This window comes from Natrix helvetica (assembly GCF_964273705.1).
Source record: "Natrix helvetica genome assembly, chromosome: 6".
NCBI classification, from domain to species: domain Eukaryota; kingdom Metazoa; phylum Chordata; class Lepidosauria; order Squamata; family Natricidae; genus Natrix; species Natrix helvetica.
This window is the reverse complement of record NC_138553.1, coordinates 37236557-37261928: the sequence shown is the minus strand read 5'-3', so window position 1 is coordinate 37261928 and position 25372 is coordinate 37236557. Positions and strand designations below refer to the sequence as shown.

At 38.8% G+C, this 25372-nt stretch overlaps 1 protein-coding gene across 2 annotated transcripts in view; it reads right to left on the bottom strand.

Annotated features, from left to right (window-relative positions):
* The window catches only part of TMCC3 (transmembrane and coiled-coil domain family 3), a 120759-nt gene extending 104548 nt beyond the window's left edge, over positions 1-16211 (bottom strand). For both annotated transcript variants that reach the window (XR_014175737.1, XM_081957706.1), the window contains exon 1: positions 15728-16211. Coding sequence is in view for 1 of the 2 variants with exons in the window: in XM_081957706.1 (XP_081813832.1) it covers positions 15728-15868 (141 nt within the window). In the remaining variant the exon portion in view is untranslated. The remainder of the gene's footprint in view (positions 1-15727) is intronic.
* Positions 16212-25372: the final 9161 nt, after the last annotated feature.

Here is a 25372-nt window from a genome sequence, read left to right as displayed (position 1 = left end):
AAGGTTAACTAGGGAAGATCTAGGATTCTCAATCTGCACTGAAAGGGAAATCTAAGATGCTTGGATATAAATACATTCCAAACAATTTACAGACATACCTTTTTTAAAGTATTCTTGAAAAAGTTCTTTCAACTGACACGGATATATATTGCAAGAATTTGTAACATAGATTATGAAGAAGTTAAATGGTATTCTGGAAGATAATGATAAAGGAGATTTGCACTGGGACAAGAAATACAACACAGTAAAATTCTTAAGAAAATGAAAATTTTCTATCGAAATAAAAATAAAAATTCTGAAAAGCCACTTACTGTAAAACAATAGTATCAAGTGTTTTAAGTGAAGCAGCTATATTCAAACTCACATTATATTGTGAATGTAATTTATATATTTTTTTAAAAAGCAAAGTGACCTTTAGGTGGTACTCAACTCTTGCTGATTATATAGAATACCACTGAAATTAGTTTCCACTTTGGAGCTTCCAGAAGAAAAAACAGTCTGTGGACTACAGACTATTCTGAAAAGTGGAGCTGACAATTGCAGCAGAATGAAGCAGGAGCAAGTAGACCGGTTCTTTGATCATTCCTCTCTTGACAAGGAGAGGACTTGAGACTACCCACAAGTGCTTTAGACAGCTATTCCTCAGAAGGAGACTGCAAGACAGCAATGTCCGGTGGATTCAGAGCTCTGGGAGATGAGGGAATAACAATCTTGTGAAACCACAATCCGGGACTTTGAAAGGATACTAAGTTCACATATTTCTTTTTTAAATCAATTTTGGAAATTGCTTGCTAATTGCTTTTCAGCTATTGTGAACTTTCGGATCCATAAATATTATAGCGCTGGGTGAGTTTCCTTCAATATTTAATGAAAGAAATTTTAACTACAAGTTTAAGAACTTAAAAAATTATGCTTTGGGAGTAAAAATCAAAAGGATGACTAAAATTTTGATTTTAGAAAATTACAAATGGAATAAGGGTCCTGATAAATTTGAAATAAAATTTGGGAATGAAATACACATCCTGTGGAAAATGCTTTTGTTTTTAATTTTTAAAAAAACATTTAAAACATTTTAAGACACTAGAACCGTGATGGCGAACCTATGGCTTGCCAAAAAAGTGGGGGGAGCGCTGGTCATGCACGCTGGAGTCATGCACATAGCATTATGGGTGTGGCACACCCACGCATGACCCCCCTGCGCTCCCCTCCCCCAATTTTGCCACACAAGCCAAAAAAGGTTCACCATCACTGCACTAGAAGAAACTAGAGGTAACTAAGAATTATGACTGAAGGAGAAGAATTTAAACTTGACTTGCAATTACAGCTGGGGTCCTCAACCTCTGGACATTGTACAAAATTCAGGCATTAATTTTATTGTGTCTGCCTATATGGATAGACTGTGTCTAAAAGATACTATGGAAAAAGAACAAGTTCTACTTGACAAGATTTGGACTGAGTTGAAAGTGCATTTAAAAATAATAGGCTATAAGAACGATATGGAAGAAGATGTTAGATTGGACATAAAAGAAGCTGACTTTTAAAAGGAGTATACAAACCACAAACCAGAAGAATGATCTAGATAATTTTCCCATATTGGATTTACATAAAAGACTTGTTGAAGTTTTAAAGAATCTAGAGAGAAGGGACAAAGAAAAAATGAAAAGAAATCCAGTTCAAACATTATTGGAATGGACTAAAGATTAAGATTGTTAGAAGCAAAAGGATGGAATATAAAGTTGGTTTACTTGATTAAAGTTAAAATAGATATGTTGTTGTCTCTGGCAAGGACGTGCGGTCAGGGGAGGCAGAGCTTCACAGCTCTCATCATGAAAAGAAAAAAAAGGGAAAAGGGAAAAGGCACACGTGGTCCGATTCCCTGCCTTCCTGAGTCAACATGAAGGGGACCGCAGAGCACACTCTACCCGCTCGCGCTCCGCGGTCCCCTTCATGTTGACTCAGGAAGGTGGAGAATGGGACCATGTGTGCAGGAGTCAGCCTACTGCACACGTGGTCCCATTCCCCGCCTTCCTGAGTCAACATGAAGGGGACCGTGGAGTGCGAGCTGCGGGACCACGGAGCGCGCTCCATGGTCCCCTTCATGTTGACTCAGGAAGGAGGGAAATGGGACCACGTGTGCAGGCGGCTAAGGCTGCCTCAGCCTCCTGCACACGTGGTCCTAGTCCCCGCCTTCCTGATGACGTTACCAGCCTCACCAGCCATAAACCTCACCGCACGTCACTGGTCTCTGGTAACCCTTAATGGACTTTTGCTGATATCAGGAATAAAATGTGATGCTTATGGATTTGTTTATAGACAAGTTATGGGAAGAAAATATCATTTTGTTTTTGTATTTTAAGAAATGGTACTAAGTTACTAAATTGTTTATACTTGTGATGAAGATGTGAAGTAACCTTATATATTTTTTTCTTTACTACAAGTAGTCCTCAACCTACATAAGTTTGCTTAGTGACCATTTGAAGTTACAACAGCACTAAAAAAAGTGATATATGACCGTTTTTCACACAACCACTGCAGCATGCCCATAGTCACATGATCAAAATTCAGCCACTGTTCCTATTTATGACAATTGGGGCCTTATGATTAATTTTGCAGACCCTCTGGCAAGCAAAGACAATGGGGAACCCAAATTCACTTAACAGTCATGTTATTAATTTGACAAATTTGTTACTAACTTAAGAACTGCAGTGATTCACTTAACAACTGTGGCAATAAATGTCATAAAATGGGGCAAAATTAACTTTTAAACTGTCTTGCTCTGCAATAGAAATTTTGAGCTCAATTGTAGCCGTAACTCGAACACTCTATTCTTATTTTTCTTTCTATTTCTTTTTTTCTGCACCTTCTATCTTTTCATTTTCATTTTCATTTTACTTTTTCATTTTATATTAGTTTTTGTTTTTACAATATTTATATTATACAAATATAATTATAATATTTATAGAAATTACTATTAATAAATAAATATTGTAGTTTCCAACCCCTTATTTTAGAATGTCTATTCCTTTTTGACTTCTCAGTGTAACTGTAGTTCTATAATTTTCATAATCAAATGTAAACTTTGTTCAATTGTAGTTTACTTTTTTTTTTTAGATTATTTGAGATTTGTATCAAGACTGTGACTCTAAAGATTATAGATTAAAACAAAAGCGGACATCAATTTCACCACATCACCGTCTACCACAAGGGTATGATATAGAATGGAAGGCAGTCCAAATCTGTTCCAGAGGATAGAGCAGAATTTGGCAGACTGTAAAACCTGTAGGGCAGTGGTTCTCAACCTGTGGGTCGGGACCCCTTTGGGGGTCGAACGACCGTTTCACAGGGGTTGCCTAAAACCATTGGAAAACACATATTTTCAAAAAAATACGGAAAACATAAAATAATTTTATGGTTGGGGGTCACCACAACATGAGGAACTGTACTAAATGGTCTCGGCATTAGGAAGGTTGAGACCCACTGCTGTAGGGGATGATAGGTAGAAAACTTTCCATTATGTGTAAAACTCTAGTGGCACAAAATTGCATAACATTAGTGTAAGAAAAAATCAACTGCTGCTTATTTTCAAATCTTATTAGCATATTTATAAAATCAAATCTAACTTTTACTATTAGACAGCATAATGTTTATATTTACTGGAGGGGGGAGAGAGTATGAGAAGGTAACCTAAAATATGACATTTTATTAGAATAAAGATGATGTGCCATAGGGACTATGTTTATAATTTGACATACATGGAGAAAAGTAATGATTTAATCCATATATGTCAAATTATAAACATGGGCCCTGTGGCACATCATTTTTATTCTAATAAAATATCATATTTTAAGCTACATTCTCAGCTGGGATAATTAGTAATGCTGCATTTCAAACTCAAGCAATTTATCTGCAGAAAACAAGCTGAATTTCCTTTTCAGCAGTGGAGTCCATGTGCTCGCTGAGTTTCCAGATTAGCACTGTCTAATACAAAATATCAATTTTCAGCCTTAGGCTACCAAATGTATTTATGAAGCAATAAGATTTCTCTGTGGGAATAATTGTGAAAAACAGAGCTTCTCATTGCTGTGGACTGCTGCACTACATCATACCGAAGTTGTTCTATGATTACATAGAAACATAGAAATTACCTCAGTTTGACGTGCAATTTTATTTTATATTAGTCAGAATAAGGAAAACTAGGTGAATATTTATGAAAAATGTGATTGAATTCTCTACTATTTAATCTTGCTTGCATGGTGGTTTGTCAAAATGTAATTTAAAACCAATACATGAAGAAGTAGTGAAAAAAGTATTCAGAAATAATACTAGTATATCATAGTAATAAACATTTCAAAGAGTTTTTTACTGTTGAAATCAAGTGTTTATTTTTGAAAGGTTACTTTCAAAACGTAAGATATTATTATTATAGTTTTTACATTTTACTGTATTTTTTTCACAATGAAAAATAAAAATTATAGGCTAGCAACTAAAGGAGGAGAGGCAGAACCTGGGTGCGGAATCAAGAAAGGAAACAGCCTGGAATCATTATGTCAAACTATTCTCCAAGGCACCTGAGGGTAGAATAAGAAGCAATGGGTGGAAACTAATCAAGGAGAGAAGCAACTTAGAACTAAGGAGAAACTTCCTGACAGTTAGAACAATTAATCAGTGGAACAGCTTGCCTCCAGAAGTTGTGAATGCCCCAACACCAGAAGTCTTTAAGAAGATGTTGGATAGCCATCTGTCTGAAACGGTATAGGGTTTCCTGCCTAGGCAGGGGGTTGGACTAGAAGACCTCCGAGGTCCCTTCCAACTCTACTATTGTATTGTATTGTATTGTATTGTATTGTATTGTATTGTATTGTATTGTATGTTCCCACAAGCTTTACAAGTCCAGCACCACTTGAATTCTGTTAACTCTTACCTATTGCAAATTTATGATTGATTGTTAGTTAACTAGATTTTTGTGTAACTATAAGGCGCTGTTCTACCCTTATTATACCAAGATAAAGGAGAAGTATTGTTTCAATATTTTTATGGGGTTCAATCTCAGTTCCTGTTATTCCAGATCGTGGCAGCTCTTTTATTCATGAGACAATGGTGATAGTAGTTTTCTAAAGCACATTAGCTATTCATAAGCACACCACAAAATGTACTCTGCAACATTCCACATATATTTATCTATAAGTGAACTAAAAGGTCAACCGCATTAAAATAGAAGAAATCACATTAAAAAAAAAAACCCAAAACAATAGCACTGACATTGCAAAGCCTGATTACTGCCCTGCATGTTAGGTTCTCAGCCCAACTTTCCATTTTTAAACATGCACATGTTCAAATTATATCTTTTGTATTCATCTACACGTATTGTAGTTTCTTCAAAATGAAATAAATTATTTTCTGCCAACCAGTACCAAGAGGGAATCAGAACTCTTGGTCTTGGTTCTCTCAAGATGCCCTTGATAAACATCTGTCTAATCAACTGTACTGTACAATCTGATCACATCAAGGAATTCAATCTTTATCTCAGTAGTATCTCAGGGGGATTTTAAAATGTCAAAATAATGGCTGTGCCCATGAAATCAATGTCCCCAGTGGTGACATTCAAATAATTTAACAACCAGTTCTCTGCCCTAATCACTGGCTGGATGGGTATGGCCATGGTGGCGTGGTCAGGGGGTGTGACAGGCAGCACTCAGCCTCCTGCACCTACCCATGCCCCATTTTGGGCCTAGTACAGCCTCCTGGGATCAAAAACAGGGCAAGGGGAGCACCAAACCCTCCCATGCCCCATTTTGGGCCTAGTAGGCCTCTCTGCAGCCTCCTGGGACCAAAAACAAGCAGTGGGGGGAAGCACTCCAAACCCTCCCGTGCCCCAATTTGGGCTTAGTAAGACTCCCTGCATTTACCTGGGAGCCAAAACGGGGCATGTGGGGACTCCTGGAAGGGGTGGGGGAGGAGAGGGGCCAGCCAGCAATTTAACAACCAGTTCAGCTGAAGTGGTGTGAACCGGTTGAATCCCACCACTGGTCCCACCACTGGTCCCACCCCTTTTCTATGGGCATTATGTACACAATGCACATAATTGCATTCTGTATTGCATGGGGAAATGGTTTGTAAAGTTGTAAAGTTGCAACTGCTATTGTGATATTTTTGACACACACACACCAATTCCTTGCTTATCTCTGTTAATAAGTTTCATACTGTTTATAGGCCTTGGGTCAATCACTCTTCCTCAGACCAACCAACCTCACAGGGTTTTTATGCGGGAAATAGGAAGAGGAAGGAGTATTAGATATGTTTGCCATCTTGAGTTACATACAAAAATAATGAAGGTGCGATAAAAATCAAATAAATAAACTCCCGGTAACTTTCCTGCTTGAATGCTACTCTAGCAGTGACCTACATAAGAATTCATATCGGAATGCAGCACCTAGGCCTCCAAGTAGCCTAAAAATATAGTCAGTAAAGCAATAAAAGGAACATTTTTTGAAAGAAAATGTATGGAAAACAAATTGGAGTACCCATTCATATATGCAATGAGTGACCCAGCGAAGATATAAATGGAATATAACACGTTCAAAGAAATGATCATTGTTATTTTTAAAATTAGGACCTTCATTATGGCACCATGTAGGTAGCTATTTCATAGTATCCTTTAGGTGACAGTAAAATAGGTTATCTATAAGAGAATTATTTGTCCCATTCAGTAAGAATCATTAAACCAAATTTTTCAACCATGTATATCTATTGTTGTATATCTCCCTCATTCAATATCCAATGAAAGTTAAGAAAGATTTTGCTTTAAATGTTATGCTTAAAAACCTGAGTATTTTTTGTACACTTAATTAAAGATACTGGCAAAATTACTCAGACAGCATTCTAATCTGAGGTGTTTTATTGACTCTGTTAACATGTTATTGTCTCAAATTATTACTTTTAAAAATATAGAAAGTTTATTTGAATGTAAACTTTTTTCTATATTTATCAGGCTTTATATGCTCTGCTTTTTAATATCGGTGTAGTAAAAATTCATTTTGTTTTTCTTAGGAAAGCCTGCTTTTTATAGCAATTTAAAATATCAGTATACATTTTCCATTAGCCAAACCTGTCATTTCATTTTCCTGAAAATGATTTATTTGTCTAGTTTCCTACATATTACAGCAACGGATTCTTGCCAAATATAACATTTTCTTATCAAACCCTACAGCCAAGTTCTTACTGTGACATGGCCAAAAAATAAATAACTTGAACTTAGAACATAAAAATAGTGCTGTTAGGGTAAACCAAGGGAATATTTACTCCAGTTACCTTGTATTGTAATTGCAGAAGTTTGAAAAAAAAAGGGGCTGCATCTAGAAGAGGAATTTCAACACTGGCAAACATAGGAATCCAAATATCAAGTGCAATTGTTATCACTCAATCTTAAGTATAAAAAATGTACCTTAAATACGAGAACATTCTTCTTTTTAAAAGGAAGAGTGCAGCGAGTGACGTTCATAAGGAAGTCAAAAAAGTGAAAATGGCAGCTATTATTGTAAGACACACAGCTACAATCACCATATTGAAATTTTTGACACCCCCACACACATATCCAGACACCCCTGTATGCCATGAATATAACTATCTATGGAACACTTTATATATTAGGGCAATTTTAAAACTACTTGATATTAATTATTTAGGAAAAGTCACTTTGTAATTAACTATGATGGTAAACTATTGTCAGGGAGATGTCATATTTTTCCATGTTTTAATTCTATGTTGGTACTTGTAAGTTGCTGGGAGTCTTCAGCAATGAAGTAGCAGATAAGCTGAAGCAAGTGAGAAATAGTAATAGTAATAATAGTAATAATAGTAATAATAGTAATAATAGTAATAATAGTAATAGTAATAATAATAATAATAATAATAATAATAATAATAATAAGAAGAAGAAGAAGAAGAAGAAGAAGAAGAAGAAGAAGAAGAAGAAGAAGAAGAAGAAGAAGAAGAAGAAGAAGAAGAAGTAGTAGTATATACAACTAAATTGATCAGCCCAACTAGTGACAGCAGGGAATCTCAGAATTTTTTAAAAAAATATTGTTGAATTGGGTTACTTACAAATTATCTGTCCCTTGAGAATTTTACCTGCATTCATATATAAATGTCAAGCATATATTAACATTTGTGCAGCATTGGAAAAGAGGATTGTTAGATTGGGTAAAGGAAAGGCACACTCAGGTTAAAGGCAACAACAGCTCCTTATTGTAACAGAACAACTATGTACAATCCAGCGAAGGTTGAGTCTGACAGCAGCCCTTTTATAGGGAGTTGTCAGATCCTTCAACCAATGAGATTGAACCGCTGTTCCCGCCGGAACAGAGGACCTTGGTGGAAACCATTATGACAATTACTAATATCTAACACCGCTCCCCTCTTAGATGGAATCAACCGACTTGTGACGTCACGCAGGTAGGCGGGCTTTTTGGTAGCTCTGCCAAACCTGCGCAGTTCAGTTGGAGGGTGTTCTTCGGACAGGTTGGACGGACCTGTTGGCTCTGCAGCTTTGCCTGGTGGAAGCTCCTGGAACCTTTCACAGGCAGCAGCTGGAGCTTCTAGAGCCGGTTCGCTCAGAACTCGCTGCGGGCCTGCAACACAAGTAGATGAGTATCCCGGTATCTTCGGGTTTGAGTTGGCTGTTTCGAATACTTCCCGTCCACAGTAACCCAGGAACATGTTCTTCTTGCGGTCTTCAGGAAGGCCCATGAGGTTGTTGGCTTCGAGGAAGCAGTTGAACCTCAGCATATACAATTCCCAGTGTTTGGTGACTGGGTCATATGGAGTCGGTGAGGCGTGCATGGCCATTTTGTGTTCTGAGGGCGTTTTGAGTTTGCCTCTCAAAAATGGCTGCTCGAAGCCACGCTGAGCTCTGGGCTGGATTTACTTGCTGGATTGCTACGCTCTTTTTGGTTCGCCTAGTTGCCTTCCAATTTTACCTTCGTCGCCAATGTTAGATTGGGTAAAGGAAAGGCACACTCAAGCTAAAGGCAACAACAGCTCTTTATTGTAACAGAACAACTATGTACAATCCAGTGAAGGTTGAGTCTGACAGCAGCCCTTTTATAGGGAGCTGTGAGACCATTCGACCAATGAGATTGAACCTCTGTTCCCGCCGGAACAGAAGACCTTGGTGGAAACCATTATGACACTTGCTAATATCTAACAGGGATGGTGTATTATGTATTATATCCCCTTCGTTCCAAAATTTAATAAACAGTAAGTAATTTAATTATTACAGATTATATAAAGTAATTAAAACCTTGGTTCATTGTTTTCTTAATTAAATTAACTGTTTAATTCTTATTAATAAATAAATGGGTTCCATTAAGGGATTATTGATTGATATAATTCCCATACTGAATTCTCATTTACAGTTGAAATTAGAAGTTTGCTTTAATAGATCATTAGTGTAAATACCCTTAATCCTGTTATTTTATTTATACAATGAATACCCACATGAGAAGACAACTGCAAAATGAGTAATGTTCTTAAACTCCATCAGTATCAATTAAGGGAAGAGAAGACTACTGAATTTCAAAAACCATGAAACAGAACCTAGTTGGAATATGTCCATGCTAATGTTTCAATCAAGTCTTTGTTTATGTCGGGGGGGATCAATCTTCCTACTATTTTACTACTTATCATAACAGCTCCTTTTAACTCTATGTAAACATTGTTAATTAAAAATTAAATGCCTTGTTTTTCTCCATTTAAAACCACGAAATGCATCTATTTAGAATGAGGAATAAGTCATGTAGTCAAATAAAATATCTTCCTGTCTCTGGTATTATAGTAATGAAATAATTCATGGCTATTCAACGAATAAAAGTTGCAGTATAATGACAGCATCCTAAAGGTTCTTCAAGACTATTTCAAGGAACCCATTTTGGCTCAACAACAACAAACCCAATTACAAGTAGTTGACATTCTCCATTTGACATTCCCCATTTTTGATAACAGGTTTCTTGTTAGCTAACCTGAAATCCTAAAATTATAACCCTCGCCCGCATTTATTTAACCCATGCCTACACATTAAACATGATTATCTGATCATAATGCCAAGCAGCCTTTATGCAAACAATATCTAATTTTTTAAAAAATGAATAACAAATATTAATAAAATAACCATTTCAACTGATTTACAGTATACAGTCCACATTCCAAGTATTTCCTTGTGAATTAAATTATTTAGCATGAAAATAAGGATTGATATGGAGCTAACAAGTACTACCTGCCACACTTCCTAGAAACTAAAACAGGGGGGGGAAAGAAAATTCTATACTTGCCGACAGAACTAAACACTAATAAATTCTAATTTATAAGGGGTCTCAAATATGCAGATTCCAAAATGGCTCATGAGGAAACAAGATTTACTTTTTAAGCAAATTTTAAAATAATGTGGTTGGACAAATTGAAACATGTTGATTCCCAACATAAAACTGACAACTTTTCTATATCAGGTTTCACATCACAATAGTTCTCTATGATTTTCAAAATGTTTATACTGTACAGGAATAACCTTCATTTAAACTTCTATAATTTTGACTTTCCAGTGCTAATATTGTAAGGTATATCTAAATATAAGTTACAGTGGATTCCTCAAAGGCAACTTAAGACCCTGGTCTGAAGATATGCTGCAGGGACCCTGCAATCATTTTTCCTTATGACCAACCACAGGGATGCTGCAATGGCCTCCTCTTTTCTTATCTCCCCCATCTCCCACACGGTACCTGCAGGGCTTGGACCTGCATCCCAACACACCAGGACCCACACTGTCCTTCTCATCTACCTTGTGAAAATCTCTGCATCTCAAGTTAGAGAAGGAGAGTAGGGCGTTCTGTTCCTGGGCCATGTACTTTAATGTTCATCATTTGTGGGATCTAACCAAACATGAACTCTAGAAAGTTGTGCAGCTCGTGTTAGAGAAGCAGAGCAAGCTGCTCCATTCCTAGGTCACATAGTACGATCCCAGAAGCAGCCATCATTTTTGGAATGTTCACAACTCAAGGCTCATTTTACATGTAGTAAGGAGGAGGATGTGGGGCCCAATGAGGTGAAAGGAGGCAAGGTCTGCAGGGACACCAAGAGGCAAAAAGGATTATCTCAGGGGTTGGTGGAGTCCTTGGGAGACCCAGGGCAGAGCCTGCATGAGGCCTCCGAGGGCCTTCCTGGGGCCCTTTAGGCATTCCAAATTCTGCTTAATTATCCATATGTTTATTTAATGATCACTTTGGGAAGAACAAGGATGAGGGCATCATAAGTGAAGTGATTGCACGGGGACTTCACTTAATGGCCATCATGACTTCCAACCATAATGGGCAGGCTTTGTTATGGTTGTTGGTCAAGGATGATCTATATAGAGATAAATACACACACACACACATGCATGAAGTAAGAAAGGTCACGTCTCATTACCCAATCACAATATCTTATATATTGTGTTATATATTTTATATATACCTACTTTCAGAAAAAATATTTTTATACTTAAGAATGTCATGCATCAAAATAGTAAGGAAGTGTTTAGAAGAAAATGGCAACCAATTCAGACATTTAATTTGATTTATTTTTTTTAAATCTATAGGAACTGACTTTAGGCATATCCTATATAGGATCTATATATTTGTATCAGCAGCAGCTACAGTAGTCATTTATCCTGTAATTCTACACATTAAAAGCTATTACAATCCCCAAGAATCTTCTACAATAAATATTGGTCTTTAAGATGCCACAAAATTTGTAGTTGTTCTAATAAATTATAGTTAGAAGTCTGGAACCATGTATATCAGGGGTATCAAACTCATGGCATCATGGCATCGTCACATGACATATTGCGACTTCCCCCCTTCACTAAACTGGGTGTGGGCGTGGCCAGTCTGTGGTGCATCCGGCCCGTGGGCCTGACAGCCCTGATGTATATACTTATTTGAGAGTAGTTTCTGTGAACTTTATTTATATATTCCTTTAAAAGTACGTAAATAGAATTGCATCTCAAAAGTGATTTAAATGAAATATTTCTTTTCTATGTGCCTTTGCCAGTGTAGGCATAAATTCTTTATGCAAATTAAATTGTTATTTAGACATTGGTTATAATTATTGATTGAAATGTTGTAGGCGAGTCATGTTATTAGGCTTTATGTCTTAGCTATTGTAGACTGTTTTTAACAATAGCTTGACGCTATGCCTATGAAAAATAACTTCTACAGATTTCAGCTTTTTCAAACAAATGGTAATATAGAACCTAAAGTAATAAATAAGAGTACATACATACAATTGCTATGATTATAAAATGTTTGAGAGTATTTCTCTATATATCAACTTTCTCAACGAAATGCTAACATATCAGCTTTTTTGTGTGCTACTCTGTAGCTAAAAAGTAGTTCTAATTTACACGATTTTTATAGCATATTAATAGTCTCATCCCACATTTCTTCCTTTGAAAAAATACTGCACATTATCGCTTCAGAACGCTAAGGTAGGGAATTTTTCAAGACTTCAACCTGAGCAAGAAGGCCTATTCACTTAAGCTGTTTTTGATAATTTTGTAAATTGTTGCATATGAAAACTGTGTGGCCCTCTAAACCAGAGCTAGAATAGAACAAGGACAGGGAGAAGGCAAAACAGGGGGACAATGTTCAGTTATGGGTGTAATTATGATTATCTGGGTTGAGAAGCTAAGTAGTGTTGGACCTTATTATTACTTAGATGGAAAACTTCCAGGGCGCAGTGGGGCTGCACTGAAAAAAGGACGAGTAAAAACAAAGAATTGCAAATAACTTCTGAATTGCTGTCAAAAAAAACCCTACATAGATTCAAGCACAATTTAAAGAACATGTTGATTTGGTATTATCCCGAGTAGCTTTCTTCAAGTTTCAAGATGAAGAAAAATAAAATTCAATATCTTATCGATGCAATAACCAGAATATAAGCCACCATCAAAATTAATAGATTCAGATTCTCAAACTGATTCTGGAAACCTAAACAATTTTGGGGTCTTTCACATGTTCATTACATGCATTTCATTTTTTAAAAATGCATATGCAGCTGAATAAAAAAAACACCACAGCTTTTATCTCAAGATATCTAAACATCATGGAACAAAAACGTCTGCCTCTTTTTCTTGAATGTCTCAGCTCCACAGGGAAGACCTCAGCATTACAGCAAAGCCATATTTTGCCTCATTTATATGCAAACAGCTTAGAATAGCTGAAACTATTTTAATACAATCATTTTGCCAAAAAGAAATGGCAATACCCAGGAAATTGTATAAAACATTGCTACTAAGAAATAATAAAGTTGTGGCCAAATGGGGCCACTCAAAACCAGGGGAAAGGTATACATATGCTTTGCAAGACTCTGAGGTTTGCAGGAGTACAAAAGGCTTGAGAAATGAGAAATCAGGAGTGGAGGGAGGTCAATCAGTCAATCCCCAAATAATCCACTAAGAACAGGCCATATTTATTAGCCACAGAATGCTGGATAGCTGTTGGACATTTACAATGAGAGGTGAGAAAGCAGCCGAAAAACTGGAACCCTGACCTGTAATATTGTATTGCAGATCCCCCTATGAAAAAATATGAGATCAGGAAATGTCAATTGAAAAACTGTACAACAATTCAGGTGTGTGTTTCTGTGCAGCATATGAATAAATCCCAAAGGTTCTTTCTCAAAAGGCAACTGGACTTTCTTTCTTTTTTCTTTGAAGGCATATGAAAAAATACATAAATACAATGTTATGGGATTTAAACAGCAGTTGCTCATACAAGTTAACCCTACAGCACTTATTGGAAATATTGGAAACTTTCCATAGATGAATCCATCCTAGACAGCCCAAGACGACTCCTGCTGTTTAAATAGCCACTGATACCTCATATACACAGGGAGAGTTTAGATTGGATGTACTAAAGCTGGGGTTTTAATCACAACAGTAGCTACACAGGCCATAGATCACAGCAGGCATACAAAATTGGTGCTGTTCACCTCAATAAAATCTTGCATTATCCTGAACTGAAGCATAGTCCCATGCAGGGTGAGAGGAACTACTCTGGAAAGTTACTGCTAGTAGTGCGTTCCCATAAATACTGAAAGGAGCTACATTTATATCCAAATATTCCTTTAAAAAAAAAATCAGAACAGTTTGCAATATCAACATTAAATCTTTGCCCAGAAATAAGTCATTAGAAGGCTGATTGGTGAAGCAGCCACTAAATGTCTAGGGCAGCAGGGGGGGGAGGGGGGATCACATGTGCATGTGCAGGGGGCATGGCGCGGGGGGCATTAAATTATGGGGGTGGGCATGCTTTTGGCACCCAAGGCAAAAAAGGTTCGCCATCACTGGCCTAGGTGGACAATTATCTAGAAAGTGCATTCTAACAGCTAAACCCAGACAATTCTATTTCTTACAAGTTGTAAATACTACAAACGGGCTAAGAGAGAGGCTCAGATCTGGTATGTGCCTTCTAATATCTATCAGTCCATATTAAACAAGATATAAGGTGTTTCCGCATTGCAGCCTTAAGCTGCTTGACTCCTCTGTATATTTCAACTGGAAATGAAGTCCACAAAAAAAAATCGGATTTCAGCCTCTTCCTCAGTTCTGGCCAGTAATGGCCTGGCACACTATTTGTGTTGAATCTCCCTACTTCTTTACTAGTCCCATCCATGCCTAGGAAAGAATGTTCCAGCTGCTTTCTTTTCTGTGGACAAGTCTTGAAAGACATGTGGTTTCAACTGAGACCTTTTCTATAAATTGCATCCACTGTTTCTTTCATATGAAACACCTTCCCATTTGGATGCACCCATTGGTGGGTGGGTGGGTGGGTAAGAAAGAAGGAAAGAAGGAATCATTTTACAATCCTTCTATATATCTAGGCTTGAAAGGAAAACCTGCCACTTTCAATTTCACCATTCCATTAGTGAACCCCTTAAGAAAGAAAAGAAACACCGCCTTTCACTGTTCCATCAGTGAACACCTTAAAACAAAGCAAACTCTTCCTAGCTTTTGAAAAAGCAAACAAAACGAAGTTTTCTATTTGAGGTCCATTTAGAAAGGGGGCAGGCCGGTCAGGACAAAATTTCCAGGAGGGCAGAGACCAGTGACAGAGGGGAGAAGTGATAAAGGGGAGACCCAGTTGGAGAGGAGGGGGTTCTCGTCAACACAAATTAAACACACTAACATAGCCAGCCGACCAGGCAGCACCTGGTTATGCCAACCGCAGTTGGAAAATGCTAATTTTGATGCCTGGTGGAAAAAGAAAGCAGAAGACCAGGGAATAGGTGGAAGATGACGCTGTTGGTTAGAGTTGTTTGCTCCCACGAGAAACAGCGGCTTCTTGCTTTCGTTCTGGGGCAACCTGGTTGTGCAAACAGTCATCCAATATGCATCCGACAAAATCCTACGAGGCTGACGAAAAGGCTCTGTTTCAAAAGGGAATAGGATGGCGATCGCGCCTTCTTTGGGGGCTTATAGTCTTTTTCCAAAGGCGCCGTCCAAGAAACGCGCTTCCCCTTCCCGCGTTGCTTCTTTGCCTGGTTGAGAAGGACGGGGTGGAAGAACAGCCCCCTCCACCAAATGTGGATGTAAGAGGGGGTTGGGGACGCGATGGGATAACGCGGTCCGGGGGGAATCCGCCCGGCTATCGGCGCCTCTCCAGGCGCTTAAGGGCAGGGATGGGGGGGAAAGACTTACCTTCCGTAGCATACTGTGGAAGCAGCGGCTGGGGCTCCGGACACCTGAGACAGGTTCGTCTTCCTCCCGATCGTTCCTCGGCCATTCACCGGAGCATTTCTTGCTCGGCGATTTGGCCAGCCCGAGGAGCGCACATTTCATGCCCGCCGTGGCTACGGCTGTGAGACCCGAGCCCTCGCCCGCATATGTGTGTGGGACACACAGGGCAGGTCCTCCCAAAGCCAGACTTGCTTCGCTCGGGAGCAAGCGCCGGTTGCCGATGGTCGAGGGGAGGGGGCGCCGGGGACTCGGGGAGGGGGGGGGGAAAGAGCGAGTCTATCGGACTGCAGCAGCAGCAGCCTCCTCGACGGACTCCACGTGAACGATTTGGCGCTCCCGCAGCCTCCTCAGCCGCTTCCCTCCTCGGCGCGCCCCGCGAGGTCCTCCCAAAGGACCAACGCGAGGCTCCCCGGATAAATGGGTCCACGCGCGCCCTCGCCGAGATTCGCAGCGAAGGAGACAGCCGGCGAAACCCGCGGGAGCGAAGGGCTTTACAAAAGGCAGGGCGGGATCGTGGGCGGGGCTTGGCTGCGGAGCGTCAGCATGCCATCCCTCCCCCCCTCCCTCCCGCGACGTATACAAAATAATCCCCCCTCAGTCAGAGAGAAAGACACGAAGGTGAGGCTGGGCAGACTTTTTGGGTTGTGCTCTCTTTCCACTACTAATGGAAGAGGCGCTATGCTCGAGAATGCCGTGGACTTTCTTCAGGCAGTGGTTGTTTCCCCCTCCCCACCGCTTATGGGATGCGTTCCCAGCCACAATTTTTGCTCGTGGGCAGTTTTACACAACCATCTCTAACCAGCGCGCTTAGCCCGGAGTGTGAAGTTCCTCTCAGTGGTTACCGGCCCACTGCAAAAACACGGCATGCTTAGCCTTGACTACACTGAAAGGTCGTCACCACCTCACAGCGAAAGAGTGTGGACGATCCCACGTCGCAGCGCCTCCCCTGCGCGCTCGCCGGTGGCTATTGTACATCCATTTGTAACTCAAAGACAGTTGCAGCTGTGTGCAATTGCCCTTGTAAAGCACCCAGCTTATCACTTGCCTTGCCTCTTGGGGTTGGATTCTGGGGATCAGAAACAGGTTTGGGAGGGAAGTGATCTCTTGAGACTGGATTCTTTCTGATCTCTGAATTGCAATTCTTTCTTGCTTCTGAGCAACAACCAACAGCCTGGCTTGATTTGGCTCAGAATGCTGTAAAACCCAATCTCTGGATTTATTAACCCAACCGAGCATAGATAAAATGCTTCTTTTTCTACTTCTCTAAACACAACTTGCTGGACTTAAACTTGGTGTGTGCTTCACTGTGCTTCTCTGTTAGATGAATGGTTGTTGTGTAATTAAGGTTAGCATAGGGCAGGGGTGTCCAAACTTGGGAACTTTAAGACTTGTGGACTTCAACTCCCAGAATTCCCCAGCCAGCATGGCTGGCTGGGGAATTCTGGGAGTTGAAGTCCACAAGTCTTAAAAGTTCCCAAGTTTGGACACCCCTGGCATAGGGTCAGCAAAACAATTCTGATAAATACTTTAACATCCGTTATACTGGTCAATGACTGTAATAAAGATTTGACTTGACTAGTTTTAACAGTAGTTTATCTATACAAGGCACAATATCACTGTTCACTGGCCCCTTCAGAAGAGATTCCATTATTTTTGCCTGGTGGGCATATTTGGAAAATTGGGAGCCTGGTGTAGTAGACTTATTTGCAAAATAATTTTATTGGAAAATATTTATCATTACAAAGCACCTGTATAATTCCTGTTGCTACCACTTTGCTCGTCTTTGTACTGATTCAAGGCACATTGGCATACTTAGATTATAAACCAAGTACTTTACTGAGGTGAAGTCACCCAGCTGGTTTAGAATGTCATTTTGGGATCCAGACGTATTTTTTGAAAAGTAGGTGATGCTAGAGGATGATGTTTTGCCTCAGAACAGGCCCACCTCTCCACTTAAAAAAAAAATTAAAGAGATATTTATTTTTATTTAAATATTAGGAAGCTTAGTGGGTACCAAAGCAATCTATGGGCACAATGACAGACCAGATACTGTAGTAGAGCCTCCAGCATTAAATGGACGAAGCTTCCATGATATCAGTATGCGAGAATATACACAACCAGCTTGCGTAGGAAGTCTCTCCTTCAACATGATGTCACTAGAATTACAACTATTTCAAATATTTCATATTTCAGTCATTTATTTATTGAATAAATCCCAAATAACTGGATTTATTCAGTATGCTAAATCATAAACTCACAAGTACAAATATGTTTTGTTTGATTTTGCTTAGTATGTCATGTGAACCAACTCAGCATGTACAGAAGAGATAAATCAGCTAGAAAGAAACAGAATTCTACAATTATTGCAATATATACTAAAACAAAACTTCTAAAAGTATGGATTCCAGTGAAAGGGTCGTCATTTCAAAGAAAAGTAAAGGTCATTTAACATGTGGCTCAATATTATTCATGAAGAGCAGGCTGCGCAGGGGTAAGTGTCACGGAAGCTGAGGCTGGCAAAAGCATCTTCATGATGCAAACCCACCCCCAACATTCATGCATGGCCCAATGGACAGAGCTTGTGGTACAACCCCACAAACACTGATGACAAGGCAGGAGAATCCTGAAAACATTGCTATTCATGCAGTGGTTCCCTAACCAGATCCTAGGATTTTTTTTTGATTCCAACATTCTAAGTGCCAACCTTCATTCCTCTAAGTAGAAAACCATACATTTACTATTCCCCATATCAAAAAAAGCAAATTGCTAAAATGTACAATGAGATGCTTTTTTTGTGTGTAGAACAGTTACTGTTCCTGTCCTTGTAATTTAGGTGGTTAGTAGGTGCTGTAATAGTATCAGGTGATTTTATACTCAAACTTGATCAGACTGGAAAAGAAAAGAGCTTTGCTGCTATGGCAACATGCTTGAATTGCTACTTGCATGATATGCTTTGAAGAGTAGGAAATGCTCTTGAGTTGAAGACAGCATAAAAACAAACATCCATTGTGCCAATGATGCTTTTACCAATAAAGCAAGATTTTATGCAATTTTAGAAAACACAATCCAATGCATGTTTATTCTGGAATCATTACCGTTATATCACAGGTGTTCATGGCCTTTCTCCACTGCTGAGTTATGCAGCCATCCCTTGTGTTGCCAAAGATCTATTTGCTGTCCCCACTGCCAATCTTATCCTACCTCTATTATCTTTGCAGATGCCTTCCATCTAAGAAAAGTCAAGCAGATTTTTTTACGTCGAAACCTTTTTTATATGTTGAAGCTATTTTCCAGTAGTGTAAGGCTAAGGGGTGGGTGGGGAGGACACTATTTTAGCTAAAAGCGACTTAAAATGCCTCATTCATGGAGCATCAATGAAATAAAAGAATACCAGGAATTAGGGAGAGGGAAGATGGGATTTTCATAGCATGTGTCAGCATTCCAAATAACATCCAAAATTAAATCAGAGTCTAAGGCAAAGTATTCCTCAAAGTTCCAATTTATTAAGAGAGTCATGTTGGTACATCTGTGAAAACCCGAATCTGAAAGCTTCCCGGGTTTTCCCACCCAGTTGAAAGTTCATGATCTTGCCCCCCACACCCACATGTCCATCACATGGTCCAATCTTCCACTGCCACACTGGCAGTTCCACCCATCCAGTTCCAGTCAGGCTCAGAGGTGTAGAGAACAAAAAATGACCTTGGCTTCTAGAAAGGAATTTTATTTTGACAACAACACATTCTACTCCTTACTATTCACCCCTCCCAATTCCCCATTAATGAAACAGCATAGTAAAATAATAGAGTGTGTGGCAGGCCAAAGATCCAGAAAGGAATATGACTGTAGGCCTGACAGCATGTTTTTGTGCTGTGGTTACTATAGATCTAAGTAGGAAATGGCCCTTTGGAGCAGATAAGAGTGTGCTGGTTGTGGGAGGATATCTATAGCTCTTCAGATGTTGCTATAAAACAACATTTCTCAGCCTCAGCAACTTTAAAATGTGTGGATTTCAACTCCCACAACAACTGGACAGGGAACTTTGGGAGCTGAAGTTGTTAAAGTTGCTGAGGCTGAAAAATACAGATATATAATATTCCAATTCCCATTATGCCCCGTAGAACAATCAGCTTCTTCAATCAGCTTATCTTTAGTTATCACTCGTGCTTCTGATAAAGTTTATCTCCTTACTTCCATCAATTTTTCTCTCTTTTCTTCTTCTATACTTTGAAGTCTGGGATAGAGTTCCAGTTCATCTATCTCCCCTTTCCATATTCCACTCTTTTCATTCCACTCTTTTCACTGAGCCAGGCTCAGTTTACTATCAATATCAACAGTTTTCTTGTTTCTTTGATTATTTTTTCCTTCAATTTTTAGAACTCTTTCCTCCACTTTTTCCATTTGATAAACATCCTCAATTTTTCCATCAAATTTTATTGTGCTGCATTCTATATTCTCCGATCTCTACTCAAATTTTTTCTGTTACTGCTAAGATCTTTTGAATTCCAAACATAATCATTTGCAATGTTAAGGTTTCTTTTTCTTGTTGCGCCATTTTCCAATTTGTAAACACTGCCACTATAACATTCGAAGCTTTTTGTTAGATTTGAAGCGAGTTCATTTATAATCTTTCAAAGTCAAGGTCTCTCCTCTCTCCACTCCAGCTATTGAAAGAGCTCCCGGAGAGCACCTGTATAAACAACCTGTGCTCTTCCCACTATCACTCACAGTAAACAAGCTGAGAGACCTTGAAGTGTAAAACAAATGATCAAAGGGAAAGGAAAAAAAACAATATTTCCAGCCTCCAGTCTCCAAGTGGCAGTGTTACTTCCTTTCCTTCTATTGTTACAGACCTCTTTGTATTCCTTTTAATATATTCTTTATAATCCAAAATTACAGAGAAAAGAAAAAAAACTTCTTAAATGGAGGAAAAACCATCCAGTCCAGCATTGTAAAAATAAAGGAAAAAATTCTTAATCCATTGGTATATAAAAAGAAATAAAAAGTAGTAGAAGAAAAACTAATCCATTCAGTTTAAAAAATAGGGAATATTTGCAAAAGTTCCATCCATGAAAAAAGATTTCAAAAAAACAAGGATAACACATTGTTTAATGTAGCTTAATTTCACCACTTACTTTCTTTTGTTTTCAAATTTAATTTAACTTTGATTTTTGGGGGTAATCTCTTGTCTAACAATAAAATTTCCTCACCAAACGGCACACTTTCTCTTTCCGCTTTCCTCCTGTTCCGGAGCTGTCCCAACTTCAGCAGTTTCAATGGCTGCGCTTCTATCGCCAGCAAGAAGAGGTTCTTCTGGATCAATCAGGGACTTTGCAATGTCCCTGAGATCAGCAGGATGTACTCTTTCCTGTCACCGTCTCTGCGGGACAGTTTAGGTCCAAAAGGACCGTCCAGCGACAAAAGAATCGACTGCGATCCTGGAGCTCCAAGATCGCACATCATGTCGTCGCAACGCCTCCAAAAAATTTGTATTTTGAAGAAGGAAAAAAGTAATATTTGTTTACTTATAAAATTTATAGGCCGCCCATCTTACCTTCAGGTAACTGTGCAGCTTAGAATATATATATATATATTTATATATATGCATGCATATATAAATGTATAAATAAGATTAATCAATTAATCATGTTTATGCATTATTTTATGTTGTATATAAGGCTATCATGTAATTTGTGTATAACAGACTATGAGAAAGTTTTGTACCAGCCAAGCTTTGCAAAGTTTAATGCTACAGTTGATTTAGTGAGTAAGGATGAGCTTGATTTGGGAGAAAGGGTTGCCTAGCAACTCTAGAAGTATTGCTTGATCTCTTTATTATGGCCTTGCCTTCCATCTACGCTAACTTTGAATTGTTTACTGGAACTGGTACACTAATGTTACTTTTTCTGTTACAGGCATTTGAAAGATTTTAATGAAGTCTCATCTTGTAGATTGTTAGCAATGTTCTTTTGGAATGATCAATGCAAAAACCAGGCTTGTGGGGGACGGGGGGACGGACTGGATTACAACCATGATAAAATAAATCCTATAGAGAACATGAAACTTTGAATTTCACCTAAGGTAGAATTTGATCAACTGTGCCTTGGAGTATGTCCAGCTGGAGCCATTCTGGAACAGCTGTGTGCATCATCAGAGGAGATTACTGGCAAGGAGCCTCTGCAGCAGCTGGCTAGAATGTGTAACCTCTTTTGATCTTTTTTTCCTCAAGAATAGGTAAATTTTTATATTTTGTTTACATTTGATGTTTCATTCTAGGTTCAAAATCTGTTTTGGGTTTTAAGGCATTTTACTTGCCAGATCTTATTAGGTATGCTCTTCAAACAACACTTAGAGAGAATGGAGCCCAGAATATTGAAAATAGGAATAAGCATTTTTGGGGTCAGGTAGAATTAATGTGACATTTTTGGAAGGCATCTTCCATGCTTACTGTGTATTGAGAACTTCTGGGGGAATTTATTGCTTTCAGTATGCTAAGCCTGTTTTAGCCTCACAATGCACTGTTTGTGTAATTCCCAACTCAAAAAGGTGAAGAATGTCTAGTGGCTACTATGATTGCAGTGGATTCTAGGACTCAGAAGAAGCTTCATTCAGCATAAATCAACAAATACCTTTCAACTGACATTGTCTCCAGTAAGTGTTATTTAAATAAATGTCTCCTGTTTTTATTACTTGGGGGAGGGTGTTCCTAGCCAGGCCCACTCATGACCTACATTGCCATTTCACAGCAACAGTACTCAAGAACAGATTTTCTTTATTGTAAATCACTCCTTCCCACTTCACCCACCTTCTCCTCCATGTTTATGTCCTAGCTCAGTAGTGGTGAACCTTTTCGGCACCGAGTTCCTAAACTAGAATGCATGCAGCATTCTGGTCTTTGGGTTTCCAGTACGTGTGTGTGTTCTGGCCAGCTGTCTTCGTGCACGCCAGAGCATTGGAAACCCGAAAACCAGGTGTCTGACGTGCGCATGTGCACCAGACAGCTAATCTTTGTGTTTCTGGCGCTCTGGCGTGCGCAAAGACCAGCTGGCCAGCACGTATGTGCATACCAGAAACCAGAGGGCAGCTGGCAATGGCACACATGCCCACAGAGAGGGCTCTGCATGCCACCTCTGGCACATGTGCCGTAGGTTCACCATCATGGTCCCAGCCTATCAGATTAGATTTTTTGCTGGAATATGGAGAAAGCACATTTGAAATGTGGAGTAAGGGGTTTGAACAGAGGTGGTTTTCAGCCGGTTTGGACCAGTTTGGGCGAACCGATAGCACCGACAATCAACTGGTCCCGCCCACACGCCCCTGGCCTATCCTGTCCTTTATTTCTTCCTTTCTAACTCATCTCGATCGTGCGGCACAGCTGATTCCCCCCCCCCCGTTGTTCTACTTACTGTTGCTGACTTGGAAGGTAAGCAGCTGAGCTTCTAAATGCTCCATTTTCAGCAAAGCGCACACTGATCCAAGCGGTTGTTAAACCGGCAGCATCCCACCACTGAGTTTGAATACACATGTAATGCTTTTGTTATTAAGTCAGCAAAGCTACATTTATCTCAGTGGCTGCTGGTCCTCAATTAGCTGGGAAGAAATAACTATTGTAGATAATAAATGACAAATCTTAAAACAATTCCAAAATAAAGTCAGAGACCTTTTTTACAAATGAATGCCAGAATGTCAAACTTGCAGGTTTATGATCTATACACAACATCCCTTCATCATGTTAGTAGGAGCAGGAGCAGGAGTAATTAAAGGTTAACATACTAGCATTTATTTTGCATAAGCTAAAACATATCTGATGTAGAAAATGTTATCATACCGTAGTTGATACTTGGAAACAGAAAATTTTCTGTTATTCTTACATAATGAGTCACGTGTATCATTTTAGAAAGCTTGAATGAAATTGAAATCCATTCATAATTACAGATTAACTAAAGCATCTTATCCCAATCTAAGGACTTCCAGATATGGGGAACTATAAATCCTGGCATTTCCATGCTGGCTGGTGATGATGGGAGTTATGTCCAGTGTATTCACAGAACACCAGGCTGCAACATCAAAGTACATTAAGCCATTATTTTGTTACTTGATAAGTCACAATTGGTTTTATACCTATGCATAACACCGCCAGTCCAAATGAGACATCCATCATACAGACTGTCTGAGGAATAAAGCCTATCTTCCGAGTATACCAGTAGTTTAATTAATAACTAATTGGCAGAACAAGTTGAATGGACAATTATACAACTGTGAGGTAGTCATTTTCAGACTCCAATGAACTTAATTGTACATAGTTGCATATATAAATGGATTCCCAGATTCACAAGGAAATTCCCCTTGAAATTTCTGGAAGGCAAGTTGGCTTTAGGTTTTAAATTCCCTGCAGAACATACATGCGCCATCAAATAGTGGATCGAAACTTTCATTACAGATTTCACTTTATTTAAAAAGGCTAAAACACTTTTTATGTATAAAAAGATAGTTTATAAGACTGTAAGTAAATATCAAGAACAACAGGAAACAATTTGGTATTTATGCTTTTCCCCCTTTGCATCTAAACCAATTGTCTGAAAGAGAACAAGGAAATTGCTGTAGCATAGCAACTATGATGTTAGCAAGCGTTGAAATAGTATCATTAGCTACAACAGCACTCTTAGTATCTGTATGATTTGAAAGGAACTAAACCCATTTCCCACTGGTAGAACTGTAATTAGCAAACTAAACATGAATTTTTTTCCATAAGAGCTAATGTACATAAGCACCACTCCACCATGCCAAATAATTACAACCATTTAAAATGACAGGATTAATGAGACTGGCTCCTTTTTTTAAATGACAAAGCAGAAGTCTGGATTCCAGCTCTTTGTGCTGTAAGAGAAAATGGCTCCAGCAGAAAATGCAGGTCATTCTGCTACCTCAGTGATTTCAGCCAATGCTCCCAGCCCTTTTATACAGCTCTCACTCTTTCCTTTGGCCATACTTGTTTCCTTATTATTATGTGCATTATTATTCGTCACTTCCATTCTGTATGAATCAACTACATACAAATTTGTAGTGACATGGTATGAATATTCAATAAACTAAAATGCAATCATAAGTAACTGAGGATAAGTGCAGGAGTAAAAAAAAAATACGTCGCCTTCTTGATCTTGCTGAACTACAACTTCTAGGAGACTGTCAGGATGACAGTCCTGGGATTCTGAACACTATAATTCAGAAGTATCTTGAAAGACATAGATTCCCCACTTCTGGGATGAAAGAATAACTTTTAATTTGTAAGTGCTTATTTTATCACGGAGGGTGATTTTTATGTTTTTAATTGTTAAAGTTGATATTTAGAAAACTTCTAAATAAACTTACATTTCCGAATGTACATTTGTTCTAGTAATCTGTTCTAGGAGTTTCCACCCTGCAAAAAGCAGATGCCACTAGGCAAATAATGGCAAACATTTATTAGGGTTTTTTTTTGTACCTATGCCACCATCCAGGATTCCGATGTATTTTTGCAGCCCAGATAACAAACTCAGTTTTTATTTTGTGTAACTACAGTACCTGAATGTACTGTTCTACTAATGGTGGCATTCAGTGGATAGAAAAGTC